Here is a 15,692-nt window from a genome sequence, read left to right on the forward strand (position 1 = left end):
TAAGGCATCCATAGCACGTGGCTGTACCGAGTCCTCATTGTAAGTATTTATGTCATTCAATTTCTTTCAACAATACTGTCCCTTCGAGCACAGCTGTTGTGCCCTCATTAGGGGGCCAACAGATATAATTAGCATGTTATTTAAATGTGGTAATTAAATGCTCCGCGAAACGGTTAAAGTAGATACTTAAGTGGATAAAAAAATGAAACAAAATGACAGTTTTCCATTTCATTTTATTTATTAAAATTAAAAATATTATAGTATTTCATTGGTAATATAAATGGATCTGAGAGGTAGTGTTCTAAGTGAAGAATGTAGCTTTTTCTATCAGCAATAATGAAATTACTATCACTGTTGTCATTCAATATTCATTTAATTGACAATGAATCAGTTCATGAGTCGATAAGAAATAACATCGTTACAATATCACATAATTTCGTTTTTTGATATGATTGAAAAAGTTACATTTATTTAGTTGCAACACTTCAATTCAGGGTCCAGAATAATTGATAGATTAAATGGAACAGAGTTTATTTTATTTGTATTGAAAGAGGGCAGTCGTAGATGTTGATGCATTTATCTTCAGATACTGACACCAGGCGATTGCTGTCTGGATTGAATTTGACACCCCACACCTGAAAAAGAATAAAAAAACACAAAAATACTATTATAATTGACAATATTATGTAATATTGATATAACAATTGTTGACAGATTCCGTGTTGTGCATATTTATTTGCTTGATGACATTTATTGTATATTTAATCTGAAGTATAGCATATTTATCTGCTGTAGAAGCACTCCCAATCTACTAGGCAGGATGCGCATTGGGTAGCCAATTTCAAATTAGAAACTTGTATTTGCAGAGTGCGGACGTTCCTTCTCTGAGGTGCAATATATTAAATTGGTTTTGAAAAAAGAATATTCTTGAAACATTATTTTTAATTAATTTTTATATTTTAATAAGTTAATTACTAGCTTTAAAATTATTTAATTATAGCTGTAAAAATATATTTTTTGTACGAGTTAATAATATCCATTTAACTCAGTGTCTGTCAAACTTTTTCACCTGACTGCATACCGGAAAGGTTAATTTATTTCGTGGCACACCAAATTTCCCAATCCCAAATTAATATGAATAAAAAAAAAAGTATTGGTATAATATGATAATAAAATAATATTGTGTTATTGATATAACATACCTAAAACATAATAATATGTAGGTAATAGGTACAGATAATAAATTTATTAGTGAGAAGGTTGCAATTGATTTTGAAAAAGAATTATGTCAAAACACCGCTTTAAATTAGATAAACACAAACATTACTCCTCGTTTACCATCTGTAATCGTCATTTTTTATGATTTAATGGCTGTAGTAACTAAACGAGGACATTGACATCAAACCGAAATCGGAAGTTGTAAGAACTTTAGGTCAAAAAATGATGACCATTTTTCAAGTTAATATACAAATTTTTATTTTGCGTAGTAGGTGTTGGCGTTCAATAATGACAACTGATACCAATACAACTAATTTTATTCCTTCATTCCTGTTGCTACAAAAATGTCTCTCCGCAGTAAAAATCCAGCTACTTCAATAATATCTATGGTGCAATATCTAACCTAAAATTTAAAAATAACGTGGTGTTTCAAAGACAGCCATGTTACAACATAAGTTTGTTTACCCTATTACATATCAAGAAGGTTTGCATTTGTTTCACAAGATCTTACTCTCTCCCATGGCTACTTTTAACAAAATCATGAATATTCAGTCAAAATACACTGGAATTTACAATTGAAAAACTGCTCTTGAGGTATTCCCAGTCATAAAAAATACTGTTGCTTCACCCAAACGTCAGGTGCGGGCAAGTGTACTGTTATGGATCCATTAACTTCAATGTTATTTGATGCATGTTAATTTAAAAATGGTTGGCCAGAGCAATTGTAAAACGTCGGCACTAGATCGTCCAGGATGGAGTTTTCGGAGAAGGCCAAGACCCATCAAGGGTTATACTGCCATACATGATGATGCTAAATTAACAATGTGTGGATGTGACTAGAAAAAAATGTAATTAGAGGGATACAACTACATGTCCACATAGTGATATAATATGCCCCTCATGGATATAGAGCTACATATTAATATTATACACCACTAATTCTGTGTCTGAATTGGAAATAACTACATTCGTTCTGTTTGTCATTTTCTTTAAAAATGGATATGATGTCTTCCTCCCGGGTACAGAATTATTCTTTCAGATTATTGAGATTTCACATGTCTCCCAAATGAAAAAAATAACAGTAAATTCAGGCCCGCATAAATAGGCTGTCTAATTCTAAGGCACGAACGACCCTGGGGTACCGGAATTAACAAGCATTTTGAATCAATCGCCTTACCTGATCAGTATGCTCGCTAAATGTCTGAATACATTTTCTGGAAGCAACATTCCAGACCTTAACGGTTTTATCGGAGCTGCATGAGGCAAAATGAGAACCGTCCGGGCTGAAGGCGACGGAGAGGACCCAAGACGCGTGCCCTGACAGAGTCCCGGCAACATTGGCGTGTTGTCTGCAAACATAGAAAATTATTAACCATTATTAAAGTTTCTTCTTTTATTTAGAACATCCTAACAATAAAAAATGAGGATGACAATATGGGGTTAGTCGGGTTACTTTTTAAACGTGGAATTAAAAGCTGGTTATTACTTTTGTAAGATTGAAATCTATTTTTGCCCTAAATTGGTAATATTGCTTTACACACCAATTTCTGTTTTTGAGACATTTCATCTTTTTAAACATTTCAATCTTGTAATGAAAAAAACCAAACATATTGATTGGAGACATGACAAAAGACAATAAATTTATTTAATACTAATACGGGTGATTGTAAATTATTTTGACAAAATATTAGAATGAAATAGAGCACAGTTGCAGAACCTTCTTATCCTTAACGACTAGTTTTCCCTAATAGCCCATTACTTCATCCAATTTCAAAGTTTACATACAAAACTATGATTTTTATTTAATATATAGTAAGGATCGGGGTAAAAAAACAACTTACCAGTAAGTATGTATGTTTAACAGCTAATAAATATACCTTCATAAAGCCTGACATTTTGTACCATAGTTGATGCTCTCAGTTTAGCGATTATGGATTATAGGTACCTAAAATTGTTTATTTGTTTTTATTTACCTAATAATATTAGAATAAATATATTGTATTTAGTGACATTTCTCATTACCTACCTACCTGATTGTATTATAATATAATATATATATAAGTTGCCAACACTTAACCTAGTTCCATTGTTTATGAGTAATGACATTATAATGCGCTTACTGAATGTACTTATAGGGAGTATCAAATGTACCTACTACACTTCTAATTTCTGAGACTAGTTTTCATAATTGCTTCATTACTTAGTAATGGGTTTTTCACAGTTTTCATTGTATTAATTTGTCATCGGTGAGTGCGCATAGTGCCTGAAGATGCCGAAAGGCGAAACTTGGGTTGCAAAAAATTATTCAATTGGAATAATACAAGATTTAAATCAATTAGAATTCAAATTCCATCAATGGGTCTATTCTATATATATGGCGGCTATCATATTTACGGTAGTTTATCATATTTATGTATTGAGGTATTATAATTGTTACAATAAGTTGGCCATCTAAACTGTCAAAACTGTCTATCTAGTCTTAAAAGTTAACACAGCCAAGCTGTTAAAACATAGCACTATTTGACAGTTTAAACGGTTAACTGATTGTAACAATTAACTGCCTCAACATATAAATATAATAAAATACCGTCAATAGCCACTGATAGCCGCCTTGTGTATAGAATAGACCCACAAGTATTCTCGGTCGATAGTATTAATTTACTTTAAATAAATTTCATTTCTACCTTGCCCTACAGATACTTTTTTTTTATTGTAAAGCAATGTTTTAGATACAAGTGAAAACGATAAAATGGAGAATGAGATCCAATTAGCCTGACTTACACGTCGTAAAGCTTGATGTGGCCATCGTCAGAGGCAGTGAGGAGCAACTGTGAATCGGGAGAAAAGCAGAGTCCTCGGATAGGCATGGCGTGACCTTCCAGCGTATGCACCAGCTTTCCCTGCGCCACGTCGAATATATTTATGATGCCATCAATGGCACCGCTGGCTATGTATTTACCGTCAGGACTCTGGATTCAAAATAAAAATGGAGACAGACATAAGACCATGTTATAAATCAAAATATCACTTGACATATTCTAAAATCTTCTTCTTATAAAAGAAAATGTACACGAACAAAAATGTTGATCAATATTATTTTGAGAGAGTGGTGAATGTGCTATTATAGGTAGGGATTGCAATACCGAATAAAAACATTTTAGATATAATTTGTTTCAATTTTTCTGATTTCTTAATGCCGAAAATACCAGTACATATTATTTTGGATTTTTTAAATAAATATTTCGATATCAATTAATATCGGGAGCCCAGTTTTCAGAATACCGGTATTGCAATCCCTAATTACAAAGAACACATTTCTGAAAATTTCAAAGATAATTAATAATAACTTTGTACTTATTTAAATTGTAAACAGAAAATTAAATTATCAACTCACATAAGCTATACTGAGCGTAAACTTTCCTCTAGTATCTAAAGTTTGCTCCTGCTTTCCACTTTCAACGCCATACATTGAAATCTTTCCAGCATTGCTTCCAGAAATGACATGCTTATCGTCCGGGGAAAATTCAACAGTCCATACGTCAACAGGACCCGTTTCCATGGTAATTAATTTGTCACCGCTGGTCACATCCCATAGCCGCAACGAAGAATCTAAGGAACTGCTTGCTATTGCTAAAAGAATGATATGAAACAATAATAATTATGAATTAAGAGTCGACGAAATTATACTTGTGTTTGTTAATATTGAAAGCTTTAATTAACTACAATTAGATAAGTATCATTAAGTACTTAGTTTAATTTTAAAAATATTTTATTTTAAATCACAATTGTAAGGAGAAGCATTTATGTATGCTTTAGTCACATTATATCATTCAACATTGTTAGATGCCCATGTCAGATTAGAAACACAATAAAATCATGATTCTGTAAAAAGAAAATAGCAATGCCTAATATATTTCTTGAGACTTTCATGGCTGTTTTAGTATTCCCTGGAACCAAATCCCGGTATCTTAGTCGATATGTTGATACCAAAATCATAGGGTAGAGAATTCTGAAATCAAAGGATATCCGGAATAGCTTTGATATGATTTTCATCTGAATATAAAAATATTATTCAAAAGAGATATTTTTATCTTCGTTCTACCGCGTAAATGTCGTTAATCCACAACAACTTATTTTTCATACTACAAACTGTTTTATTTTCGTTTTTCGTTTAACGAGACGTTAGACAGATATAAAACGCGATTTAAAAATGATATTATCTGTGATTGTGTCGAGTTTTATCAGATTGTGCCGGATTCAAATTGAAGTTAATTCGGGAATCTAAAAAATGAATTGAAATAGTTTAAAAATCAACAAAATGGTATTTAAATAAAAAAATTGGTGCGTTTTCCAAAATCTCGTAGGATAATAATATATAGGAGATAATTTAGTTGCTAGCAACCACATAGCAATCAATAATAGTTTTATTTTATACGGATTTCTTCCGAAATAACTTTTCATACAAAACAGAATTCACTGAAAATGAAATCAATTCTACTTAAAGATGGCTAAAAGTGTTAAAAAAATGCATTTGCATCGTGTATATACTCTAAATGATGAAATCTGATATATTCTAAAAGTTTCATGTCTAGTCGGGAAGTTAGTTAAAAATCGATTGCAAGTTTTGTACCGGACAAATAAGAATACGAGCTAAGAAAAACGTTGTAATATAGAAATCCATACAAAATGTCAATGATTCCTTGTATTTGAGAAGTTTGCAAATTTTAACCCTGTATTGTCGCTGATTTGATCTCACAATTGGACACAAAAAATCAATGTGCTTGATCCCAATGGGTTGGACAAATGTTAACAGCCATTCCTCATAAAACAATGTTGATACAACCTCCACTATATAGAGGTCTCTATGCTTCACTCGGAAGTGAGCATGGTAATTTACTTTTTAACTTAAGTACCTACCTACTTACCTATGTCAAATAAAATGTGATTTTTTCAAATTCCAATATGATATTTTACTTGATATAAACGCAACACTTTTAATTTACGACACCACAAAACCATAGTATGTATGTACATAGTAATATGCCTATTACATTGATTTTACAACTGCGGTTACTTGTGGTTTGCTTATCAAAGGATTAGCCACCCCAAACACGGTCAATTTTTAGCAGGTGACAGTGACCTAAAGTCTCATAGGATGGAAATGAATAGTGTGTATTTAAAACTAATAGCGTCTGTACACATGCATGGAATTACTGTCGGCAATTGTGCTTATTTTAAACAGTCATGACAATAACTGTTTACACTTAAAAGTGCTGACTGTCTCTCCAATCTCATTCTTCAAGAGTAAGGGAGACGCGAGGTTGTCATTTTATACTACTATCTGACAGGTGGTATTGAAAATTGGAGCTCAAAATGAGTAGTTCGTTTTTTACCGGTATGTTCTCTATTGCTATCTCGCTCTCTTTCGCTCTACTGCGCAGGCGCAGATCGAAAATAATCTTACTTGCGCGCAATAAATCATCACAATTTGGAATCTTCCAATCTTGTTTGATTTATGCACGCAATCTTGCCAACTATAGGATAATACATAATATTTCCCCATACATTTTCTTACTGTGCACAGTACATCCCTGCACATATAAACGGGGTATAATGCACAATGTAGGTACACTGACATTCCACCAACACAATCCTGAAGTGCTTGCATGTGAGATGACATTAGAATTGAATAAAAAATAAACCATGTAGAATAAATAACACCTATTTCGTGCAATTTTAACACTTCCGTATAAAGCTTACTTTGTCCATTAGAGCTGACTGCAATAGAAACAACTCCGAGTGAATGACCTTCCAGTTTATGGCGTAACTCCAGCTTATCGTTGCGGAGTTGCCACACTTTTATGAGGTCATCTATTCCGCCAGTGATCACATAGTCGCATATTCCATCACTCGATGCCATAGAATCCCTAAAACAAAAATGCATCGTTCCATATCACCATGACATCTATTGACAATAATTATTGATGTGGGCAAAAAACAAAAACATTTTAAGTACGTAGTATTACATAACTTGTTTCGTTTTTTTACATGAAAATCAAAGTAGAAAATTTAAAGTCCAACAGATTTGTGTAAAAATAAATATGGGTAAATGTGCCGCAGAGGTGGACATGAGAATTTACAACCTTCTTTTTAGACCAAACCAAACCAAACCTAACCTAACCTAATCTAACCTACCCCAACCTAATATTACCTCATATAATCTTAGTTTGTGATAATGGTGTATCAAAATGTATGAAAATTTCAAATTTTCATTTATTAACGATTATTGGATCGAAAAGCCAATGCGCCGACAGAAAAGGGTATTTATTATAATTGTCTGAATGGATAAACTGTTTTCGTAAAAAAAAATTATAAAAACTCGTGTCCACCTCTGTGACACAATTACCACGAAAACATTTTAAGTAGGTAGTATTACTTAACTTGTTTCTTTTTTTTACATAAAAATCAAAGTAGAAAATTTAAAGTCCAACAAATTTGTGTAAAAATAAATATGCATCATGTATCTATGACCGTGACTGCATATTAAATCATAATTAAATTAATATAGTTAGGTAACACACTCGATACAAAAAGAACATGGAGATTTATCTTTATCGGTGTTATTAAAAAATGATGTGTCGATTCAATATTAAATGAATTATAAATTTAGAAATCATGGAATTTAAGTAAGTAAGCCATATTTACAACTTTGTGGGGAACACTTTAAATAGGTTGAAAGTGTAGAATTTGGACATTTAGCAAAGGCCTATCTCAAAAATATCATTGAAGAATATTCTACGTGAAATAACACTAATACAACAATGAAAATATCGTTAAAGATAGGTTTTTAATTCAGTAGACTTGCCTGGAATTCTCTGGGTCATCATTTTTGCTCGATTTTTCTCCTATTCTACTCCAAGCACAACTCCAAATTGCATCCTCGTGAGCGTTTTCTTTTTTGTGCAATAACGCGTACTGCAAAAAATAGGAGAACGTTGAAATAAAAATCACACTTTTGGTAGCTGATTAATTACATATAAAATTATATCAACAAACCATATTTTGTATTGATATCACAAATTGAATCCAATGATATTCCTTCTCTGGCACAAAATTTGACAACCCGACCAAATTGCCGCTTTGTTGAATGAATGATTAGTCTATGGATGATGGAATAGAAATTGACATTTTCAATTTAATCTTCTTCTTCATTTAAATCTTATTTTCTTATCTAAGCCGCCGAGTGAAAAATTGTTGGCTCTTACATAAGAGTCCAAAATAAATATGGGTTTGCTCAAATTGCTCAGGAGACTCCTCCCAGTCTTCAATCTCTTTGGGTTTGCTCTTCTTTTCTAAATTTTGATACCATCAACCCAAAGAGATTGGACTCTTCTTCAGTCTCATTCTTCAATCTCTTTGCATCAACCAGTATTTAATTTATATTTCGCAAGCAATTAAAATATTTTTTTATAAATAGCTAGGTAGGTAATTAAAATGCGAACGTATTGTCTCGTTATTTTGAAAGAGCTAATAGAGAATGTCATGCTGAGGTTATTTGATTTTTGTTTAATAATTTACGTGTATATTATTATTATCTATGATGCAGATATCTTTTAAAGTTGGCAATTCTGCTTTAAAATCAATGTCGTCCAGTGTTGCCAACCGTACTATAATTATAGTATTTGTACTATAATTTTGGTCCACGTACTATGTACGATATAAAACAGGTATAGTACGCCCAAAATACTATAATTTTGAATATCGGAAAAAATAAGTAAAAAGTACTAAACTTTCGATAATTCCGTTCGATCAATTGGTGAAAAGTACTTAAATTTTGCAATATAAGAAGATTTGGAGAACTTGGAAAAAAAATCTCGAAAAACGTAAAAAAATTCTTTGACTTTGGTTAAAAATGAAATTTCTAGAATTCTTCGTTAAGCATTTTTGGTCGGAAGAGGTATCTTAATAAAAAGGGGTCTCGGAGTTTCTCAAATTCTCCGTTACTTTTTTTCTGAGAAACAAAAAACCTATACATTTTCAACAGATGACAACGCGTACTATATTTTTTCCCCAAAAAATACTATAATTTTGGAGGCTCGGTACTATAATTCCACTTTGAAAAGATGCCAACACTGATGTCGTCACAAGTCAGTGACATTCGAGTTTATAGAAATGACTTTTGAAGAGAAGTAAACAAAAACACGGCACTGCAATGTCATCGAATAGAACGCAGAAAAAATCATCTCACGGTGATTTATATCCGAGAGTACTAGATATTGAAGTTTGTTCTAAATCCCTCATACTCTATCAAAAATTAGAGGGTGACGTGAGCTGCGTCGTGTGGGATGCATCGATTGTCCTTTCCAAATATTTTGAGGTTATGAGCCAAAAGAATGACACTTTGCTCAATGGAATAAAGATATTGGAGCTGGGGGCTGGAGTTGGATGCGTAGGTTTGACGGCTGCCACTTTAGGGTAAGAATCATAATCCATACTTCTTTTATTTACGTACACGCTAATTTTATAAAGTCACTCTGAACCATGTTAAACATAGAAATGAACCAAGCTAACCCCATAGAAAAGTGAGCAGAGCAGTTACTACAACCAACTTATCCGCATATTCATGAAATCTTTGTTTAGGCCGCGTTGACACGATCCAAGTTGACTTGGACCAAGCGCACTCGTATGAGACATCTTCATACTAATTATTCATATCCAAGCTAGCTTGGATGAGTAGGACGCGGTCCAAGTAGCTTGGATAGGAGTAATTTGTATGAAGATGTCACGTACGAGTGCGCTTTGATGGCGCTCGTGTAGCGCAAGTGTACTTGGACCGTGTCAACGCGGCTTTAGCGTGTATTAAATTAGGATCTTTTATACGCCAGTGGCGCTTCTTAGTTATTTTTTCTTAACGAATTTTAGCGATTGTAGTTTAAGTCACCACTTAGGTATGTGAGGTGGATGAGCGACGGAGGAGTGAAGAACTGAAGTCTGACGATGATGTAGATTGCGTGTTTATTTGTGAGTTTTACAAAACTACAGTCTTCTTCGTCATGTCGGGTCTTCAATAACTACAATGTGTCGCTCAAGATGATGTCGAAGGCAACACCATTTTCCCCGGCTTGTAGGATCTCGTCGAAATTGCAGCTCACTGGGCAAGCCTTGCATGAAAAAAAGTGCTCCATGCTTTGGATTTCACCGCACTCACAGGTTTGCTCATCGGAGAACCCCCACTTCACCATGTCTTGAGTGCGCCCTACTATGGTTCTTAGTCTGTTTAGGGCTTTCCATGTACGGTCCCTGAGACTGACTTCGGGGGGAGATGCTCTGCTGGCTTTACCCAATCTTCGAGACCCACAGAGGCTAGGTTCGCCTCCCATACGGATAGTCTATCTTCTTCGGGTGGGACAGTCAGAGGTATGGTTGTCGCCATAAAGCTTACAATAGAAAGAAGTACAGTACAGTACAGCACAGTTTTACAATATAATATAGGTCTGTGGGGAAGAGTTCATGGAAGGAGGTAAACGATAGGTAATCGAAAAAGTACACTGTCATACCTACAGTTGATTTTTGTTTCATCTTCAGCATTTTACTATTATTATTAACTACGTAGGTACATGTTTTCCTTTTTTCACATGCATCTTTATTAAATAATGTATTTTATATGCCCAGAATAATCCACTTTTTCCTGATATTTGCGTGTAGTTTCTGCAGCCACATTAATTTTAGTGTACATAGTACATTTTCATTATTGGTTATAAGTTCTTACTTCCCGCAATTTACGTCTGAAATATTCAAAATTAAAAATCCCATTTATTTGAACAAATTCAATTCAATGTATGACATCTTGAAATAAATTCCAGACGCATGTGTCGTTATATTTATAGATGTCATGTCTGTAGTGTCCAAGATCAAGGTTAAGGTAGCCACTGACCGGTTCAAAACATTCGCAACACAACCGCTCGAAAATATTGCATTTGCATTTCGACCACAAACATAGCAATGACGTAATAAACAGAATTCCACTTACCTCTTCCAAAAAAAAATTAACTATATTTGTAAAATGAGAAAATAGCAGTTTGATATAGAGTCCAATGTCAGTTTTATTTTTCATTTTCCCAAACCAAATGTTTCCAGCGGAAAAATAAAACCGCCATCTGGTATTGTATTCTTTCTTTTTTTTTCATTTTTCTGATATGCACTAAACTCCTCCCTAATTCGCTTGCTTTTACATTTATGCTAACTGTAATTTTTTATGATGTTATCACTGTGTTAGTTTAGATTTTGGGCGCATCGAGTGACCTTGAATAATCGTGATATATCATTTTATTAATTTAAACGAGCATACAAGTATAAGTGTATATTATTTTTCTATCACTAATTACATTTTATGATCAATGATTTTTCAGTCTTCGAGTCAATGTAAACGTTGAATGCTCATTTTCTATCGATTATACACTAGTAGTATTTTAAGGTACCTAAACGCTGAATACTGACGTAGTTATATAAATCTTCATAAGTATTACCAACACTTTACATGATGTATAAACTGATTTATCTGCTTATATTTCAGGGCGGAAGTGGTATTAACAGATCTACCTGAAGCTCTACCGTTACTTAAGTATAATATATTTGAAAACAGAGGCACACTCGTCAGCCAAGGAGGATTTGCAACGGCTGAATCTCTTTCTTGGGGCGACGTTGACTCTGACATCGTCAAGGAAATGACTTTCGATTATGTAGCAATGGCAGATTGCGTATACTATGATGAGGTTGGTAATTATATGAGCTTCAAGCACTAAATTCAACAATTATAATATTTGACATAATTACAAACCTACTCAATTTCCCCATAAGTTGAGCTAACAGAAGAAATGCGAGGTCTTCTTCAAAATCACTGTCTGAATCGGAATCTAAGATTTTGTTCGTCCTATCGTACCGAAAGCTACGACTGTAATGATTCAAAATAGCATCAGTAGGCATCACAACACGACACATAGATGTGCACGCTAGCAATAACATCAGAGTCCATCACGACATGAAACGCAAGTCTAGTATGAATCTGGCTTTACTGATTTTGAGTTATGTACAATATTGCCAGATATATCATTTTTTTCTTCACCTGTTTATAACAGAGCTGTTATAAGCTCCATTTTTTTTTAAAAGGTTTGGTTCCAGTGAAAAAATCGATTGGGGTTCAATTCCATTAAGTCAAAAATCGGAACCCCGGTTTTGAGGTTTGGTTTTGGTTTTTTAAAAATCTTATACTTACCTCCTTAGTTCAAATTCTTTGATAATTAAATATTTTCTGTTTAATATTCGTAAACTAATTAAGAATATAATTTTTATTTAATTACAGTCAATTGAACCTCTCATCAAAACCCTTTGCCATGTGAACAAATCTGGAGATAAGAAAGTCAAAATACTCATTTCCCAAGAGCTGCGAGACTCAGAGATTCAGAAGGGACATTGGAAAACATTCTATGACAAATTAACAAATTTCTTCGATGTAACACCAGTACCGAAGAGTGAGCAGCATCCCGAATATTACAGTGACGATATCGTGGTACTTAATTGTGTTCGAAATGATGTGACATGATTAGAATAAATGTTTGTTTTAATGTTTCATAATCAAATGTTTAATATATTATGAACTCTCTAGTGTAATTCTTAATAACACCACTAGTCGTGTAGACTCTTATTTTATATTGTTTCTGCATATAAGTGGCAAACTAGTTCGAATTGAGTCTAAACTCAGCATTCCATAGAGAGCATTGGCTAAACAGACTTTTTCGTTATGTTGGCCATAAATAGAAAAAATCAACCAAATAGGACTTAGCGAATTCTTATGCCAGCTTTACACTCTTAAATAGGTGCCTTGTCAAGACATATCCCAAGATAAGAGAGCCCAAGTACTACTCTTTCCACTCTCGTATTGCGCATGATGGATGTCTTCGAAGTTACTGCTCGACTGTTTAATCTGCAAACCAGCTAACTCCACTTTTCACCAAAAATGGGATTTTGATGGCATTATATTATAAAGCATGTTTTCTATGCTCGCACAAAATTTAAAACTCCTAAACCTATAAATAAATGTGTTATCGTTCTTCACACAAAACAACCAACTGCAGGTGCCAAATTTCCGATATCGTCAATAGAACAATTCTCCCTTTGTATAAATTTTCTTTATAATTATATTATAAAAGGGAAGCTAAAATAGAGTATTAATTCATAGTTCAGCTTATTTGTAAATAAAAAAACGTTACCGAGTGTATTTTTGGAATTGTCAAATTCTGATTGTTAAATTTTTAAGTTTTGAATGCAGTTAGCCGGTTAAGCAGTCATACTGCTTTATGTGCATTACCCTCGATCTCAAACCTTGCGCCCTTCAACTCAGGCACAAAAACCACCACAGGAGTAATTAAACACCGAAGATGAGGAACACCAAATGGGTCTATTACACTCCTGCGTCTGGGCGCCCATCATGTGGTCAAGAGTGTAGAACGAGCATTACTATAAGAAATACTATAACCTAGTAAAATCTGTGCAAAGCTCATACATATTATTAATTAAACTGGGAATATTTACGTGGTAGAACTCTGTTGTAATGATTTTGAATCAATTTATGTAGATAACTGTTTGGGGCTACAATATGAAGACTACAACCAATGGTTGTAAACGTGAAGGAAAACAGTTATATACTCTCTCGCTCACATGATTGGATGAGCATGGACGTGTGTCGTTTGAATGTCTAATAAGTTACCGTAAACCGTTCCGATGATGGTTCTATATTGTGAAACAGTTATCAACATGAATAATTCAAATATCGTGACATTAACAAAAAAAACTTTGTTTCAAAACCCTCATACTTACACATCCACAAATTTTGGGATATTACCACTATTCTTCAACCAGCATGTTATGGCTGCGTTTTCATAGCGCTGTATATATTGTAAAATACAGACACGCGGGGGTCGGGCGAATATATGTGAAATAGCTTATGACACTCCACAGTCAAAATGGTAAGGCAAAATACGATTTTTTTTCCAAATTTTTCACCCTTACTAAAGATTTGTGAACATGTTCATAGGATTTCTTCAGGACTTCCAGAATTCATAAAGCAAAATAAATTGATCTTGTCCACGCTGCATGATCTAACATTGTTTTATAGCTTCGTAACTAGTTCAGTCTGCTGAGCTTATTTTTACTGATGAAATCGCACAATTTTCATCAAAATATAATTTCTGTGATATTATTGTATGCTGAAGGCACGAAAGATTTTTATATTTAATACTTACTATGTTCCTATTGCGATTTATTTATAATAATTTTTCATATCAAATAATTATTAATATCTTAGTAAATTTGTCTATCGAATTATATGTATTATATTAAGAATTATTTTTATGTATACACTGAATAGATGGGCTCATACATATTAGGAAACTTTATATCTATCTTTGGTCTTCCCAATTAGAAATAAAATCATTTACCTACAGTAATTTAATGGCATAGGCTTGCACTAAATCATAATATGTCAGTTTTTTTTAATAAAATGGTACCTTAATCTCATAATTTTTAATGGGACCATCCCATGACCAAAATGATGAATTTTTACAATGGCCAACCTGGCCATGGCTAAAATTTATTTGACCAATCAACTATTAACCCCTTAACTGCGAGGAGACAGCAATTCATATTAACATTAAGTTATCAGCGACTTTGTTAAATTGCTCTGACCCAAGAGCTGTCAATAGTGCGGGATAGAAAGTTATGGGATCAGAAAAATCAAGGCTTCGAACCGAAAAAACCGATATTTTTGTCGGAACGAAAACCGAAAAAAAAAATTAATTTTCTTCGCTTCGGTACATGTTCGAATACACGTGTTAACATGATCTTACACCACACTTTCATTTGAAATGTGTGTCAAATTCAAGGCGCAAAGAAATAACTCTTGATAGTGTAACGCATCTTGACATAATTCTAATAAGTTATTTTAAAAATATATGGCTGTGCGGTGCAGCATAACCATTTATAACCATTAGTTTCGGAGCGTGGTACCGGGCTATCATACAAATACCATAAAATGTTCTAAATTATGGTAGAAAATATTTTTTTACTTAAACTAAATCAAAAAAAAAATGGTTCGAAGCCCTGGGAACAATGAACAATGCTAACACGTTTTACTTTTGCTTCATAACTATTAGTATTAAAGCATAAATGCAGTCTCCTCTACGGTTTTACCTTAATATATTTGTAACTATCAATGTAATGTTTATAAAGAAATTAAATCTCACAATTTTTTAAATAATATTTCTCTTTCTACATTGTCGTTTTTAGAATATTATAATAGATTAATAATGTATTAGAAATCATATTTTCCATTATAAATTGACATGTCTAAAGAAGAATTATTTTGTTTAAAATTCTTCTATTTCAAATTATGTATTTCTTAGCACAAATAAAACAATGTC

General features: G+C 33.1%; 2 protein-coding genes across 2 annotated transcripts; one reads left to right on the forward strand and one right to left on the reverse strand.

Annotated features, from left to right (window-relative positions):
• Positions 1-214: 214 nt before the first annotated feature.
• Positions 215-8,367, reverse strand: LOC147073406 (uncharacterized). The gene is made up of 7 exons (XM_085945069.1): positions 8,275-8,367; positions 8,084-8,193; positions 6,979-7,145; positions 4,613-4,848; positions 4,000-4,187; positions 2,396-2,567; positions 215-635 (listed from the first exon to the last, which is right to left on the reverse strand). The coding sequence occupies exons 1-7, from the start codon at positions 8,275-8,277 to the stop codon at positions 531-533; spliced, it is 981 nt and encodes a 326-aa protein (XP_085801195.1). The 5' UTR covers positions 8,278-8,367; the 3' UTR covers positions 215-530.
• A 979-nt stretch (positions 8,368-9,346) lies between these two features.
• LOC147073407 (protein N-lysine methyltransferase METTL21D-like) lies at positions 9,347-14,660 on the forward strand. The gene is made up of 3 exons (XM_085945054.1): positions 9,347-9,693; positions 11,792-11,990; positions 12,578-14,660. Exons 1-3 carry the CDS (start codon positions 9,431-9,433, stop codon positions 12,815-12,817), a joined length of 702 nt encoding a protein of 233 aa, XP_085801180.1. The 5' UTR covers positions 9,347-9,430; the 3' UTR covers positions 12,818-14,660.
• The last annotated feature ends 1,032 nt before the right edge of the window (positions 14,661-15,692 follow it).

This window comes from Rhyacophila brunnea, unplaced genomic scaffold (assembly GCF_057557595.1).
Source record: "Rhyacophila brunnea isolate RB1 unplaced genomic scaffold, BYU_Rbru_1.0 scaffold_18, whole genome shotgun sequence".
Classification (NCBI taxonomy): domain Eukaryota; kingdom Metazoa; phylum Arthropoda; class Insecta; order Trichoptera; family Rhyacophilidae; genus Rhyacophila; species Rhyacophila brunnea.

Coding starts and splice junctions, on each gene's coding strand:
- LOC147073406 (XM_085945069.1), bottom strand. Junction 4,849..6,978: donor AGTCAGCTCTAATGGACAAA/GTAAGCTTTATA, acceptor TCATTCTTTTAG/CAATAGCAAGCAGTTCCTTA. Junction 4,188..4,612: donor TTACGCTCAGTATAGCTTAT/GTGAGTTGATAA, acceptor TTTTGAATCCAG/AGTCCTGACGGTAAATACAT.
- LOC147073407 (XM_085945054.1), top strand. CDS start 9,431: ATGTCATCGAATAGAACGCAGAAAAAATCATCTCACGGTGATTTATAT. Junction 9,694..11,791: donor TTGACGGCTGCCACTTTAGG/GTAAGAATCATA, acceptor CTTATATTTCAG/GGCGGAAGTGGTATTAACAG. Junction 11,991..12,577: donor ATTGCGTATACTATGATGAG/GTTGGTAATTAT, acceptor ATTTAATTACAG/TCAATTGAACCTCTCATCAA.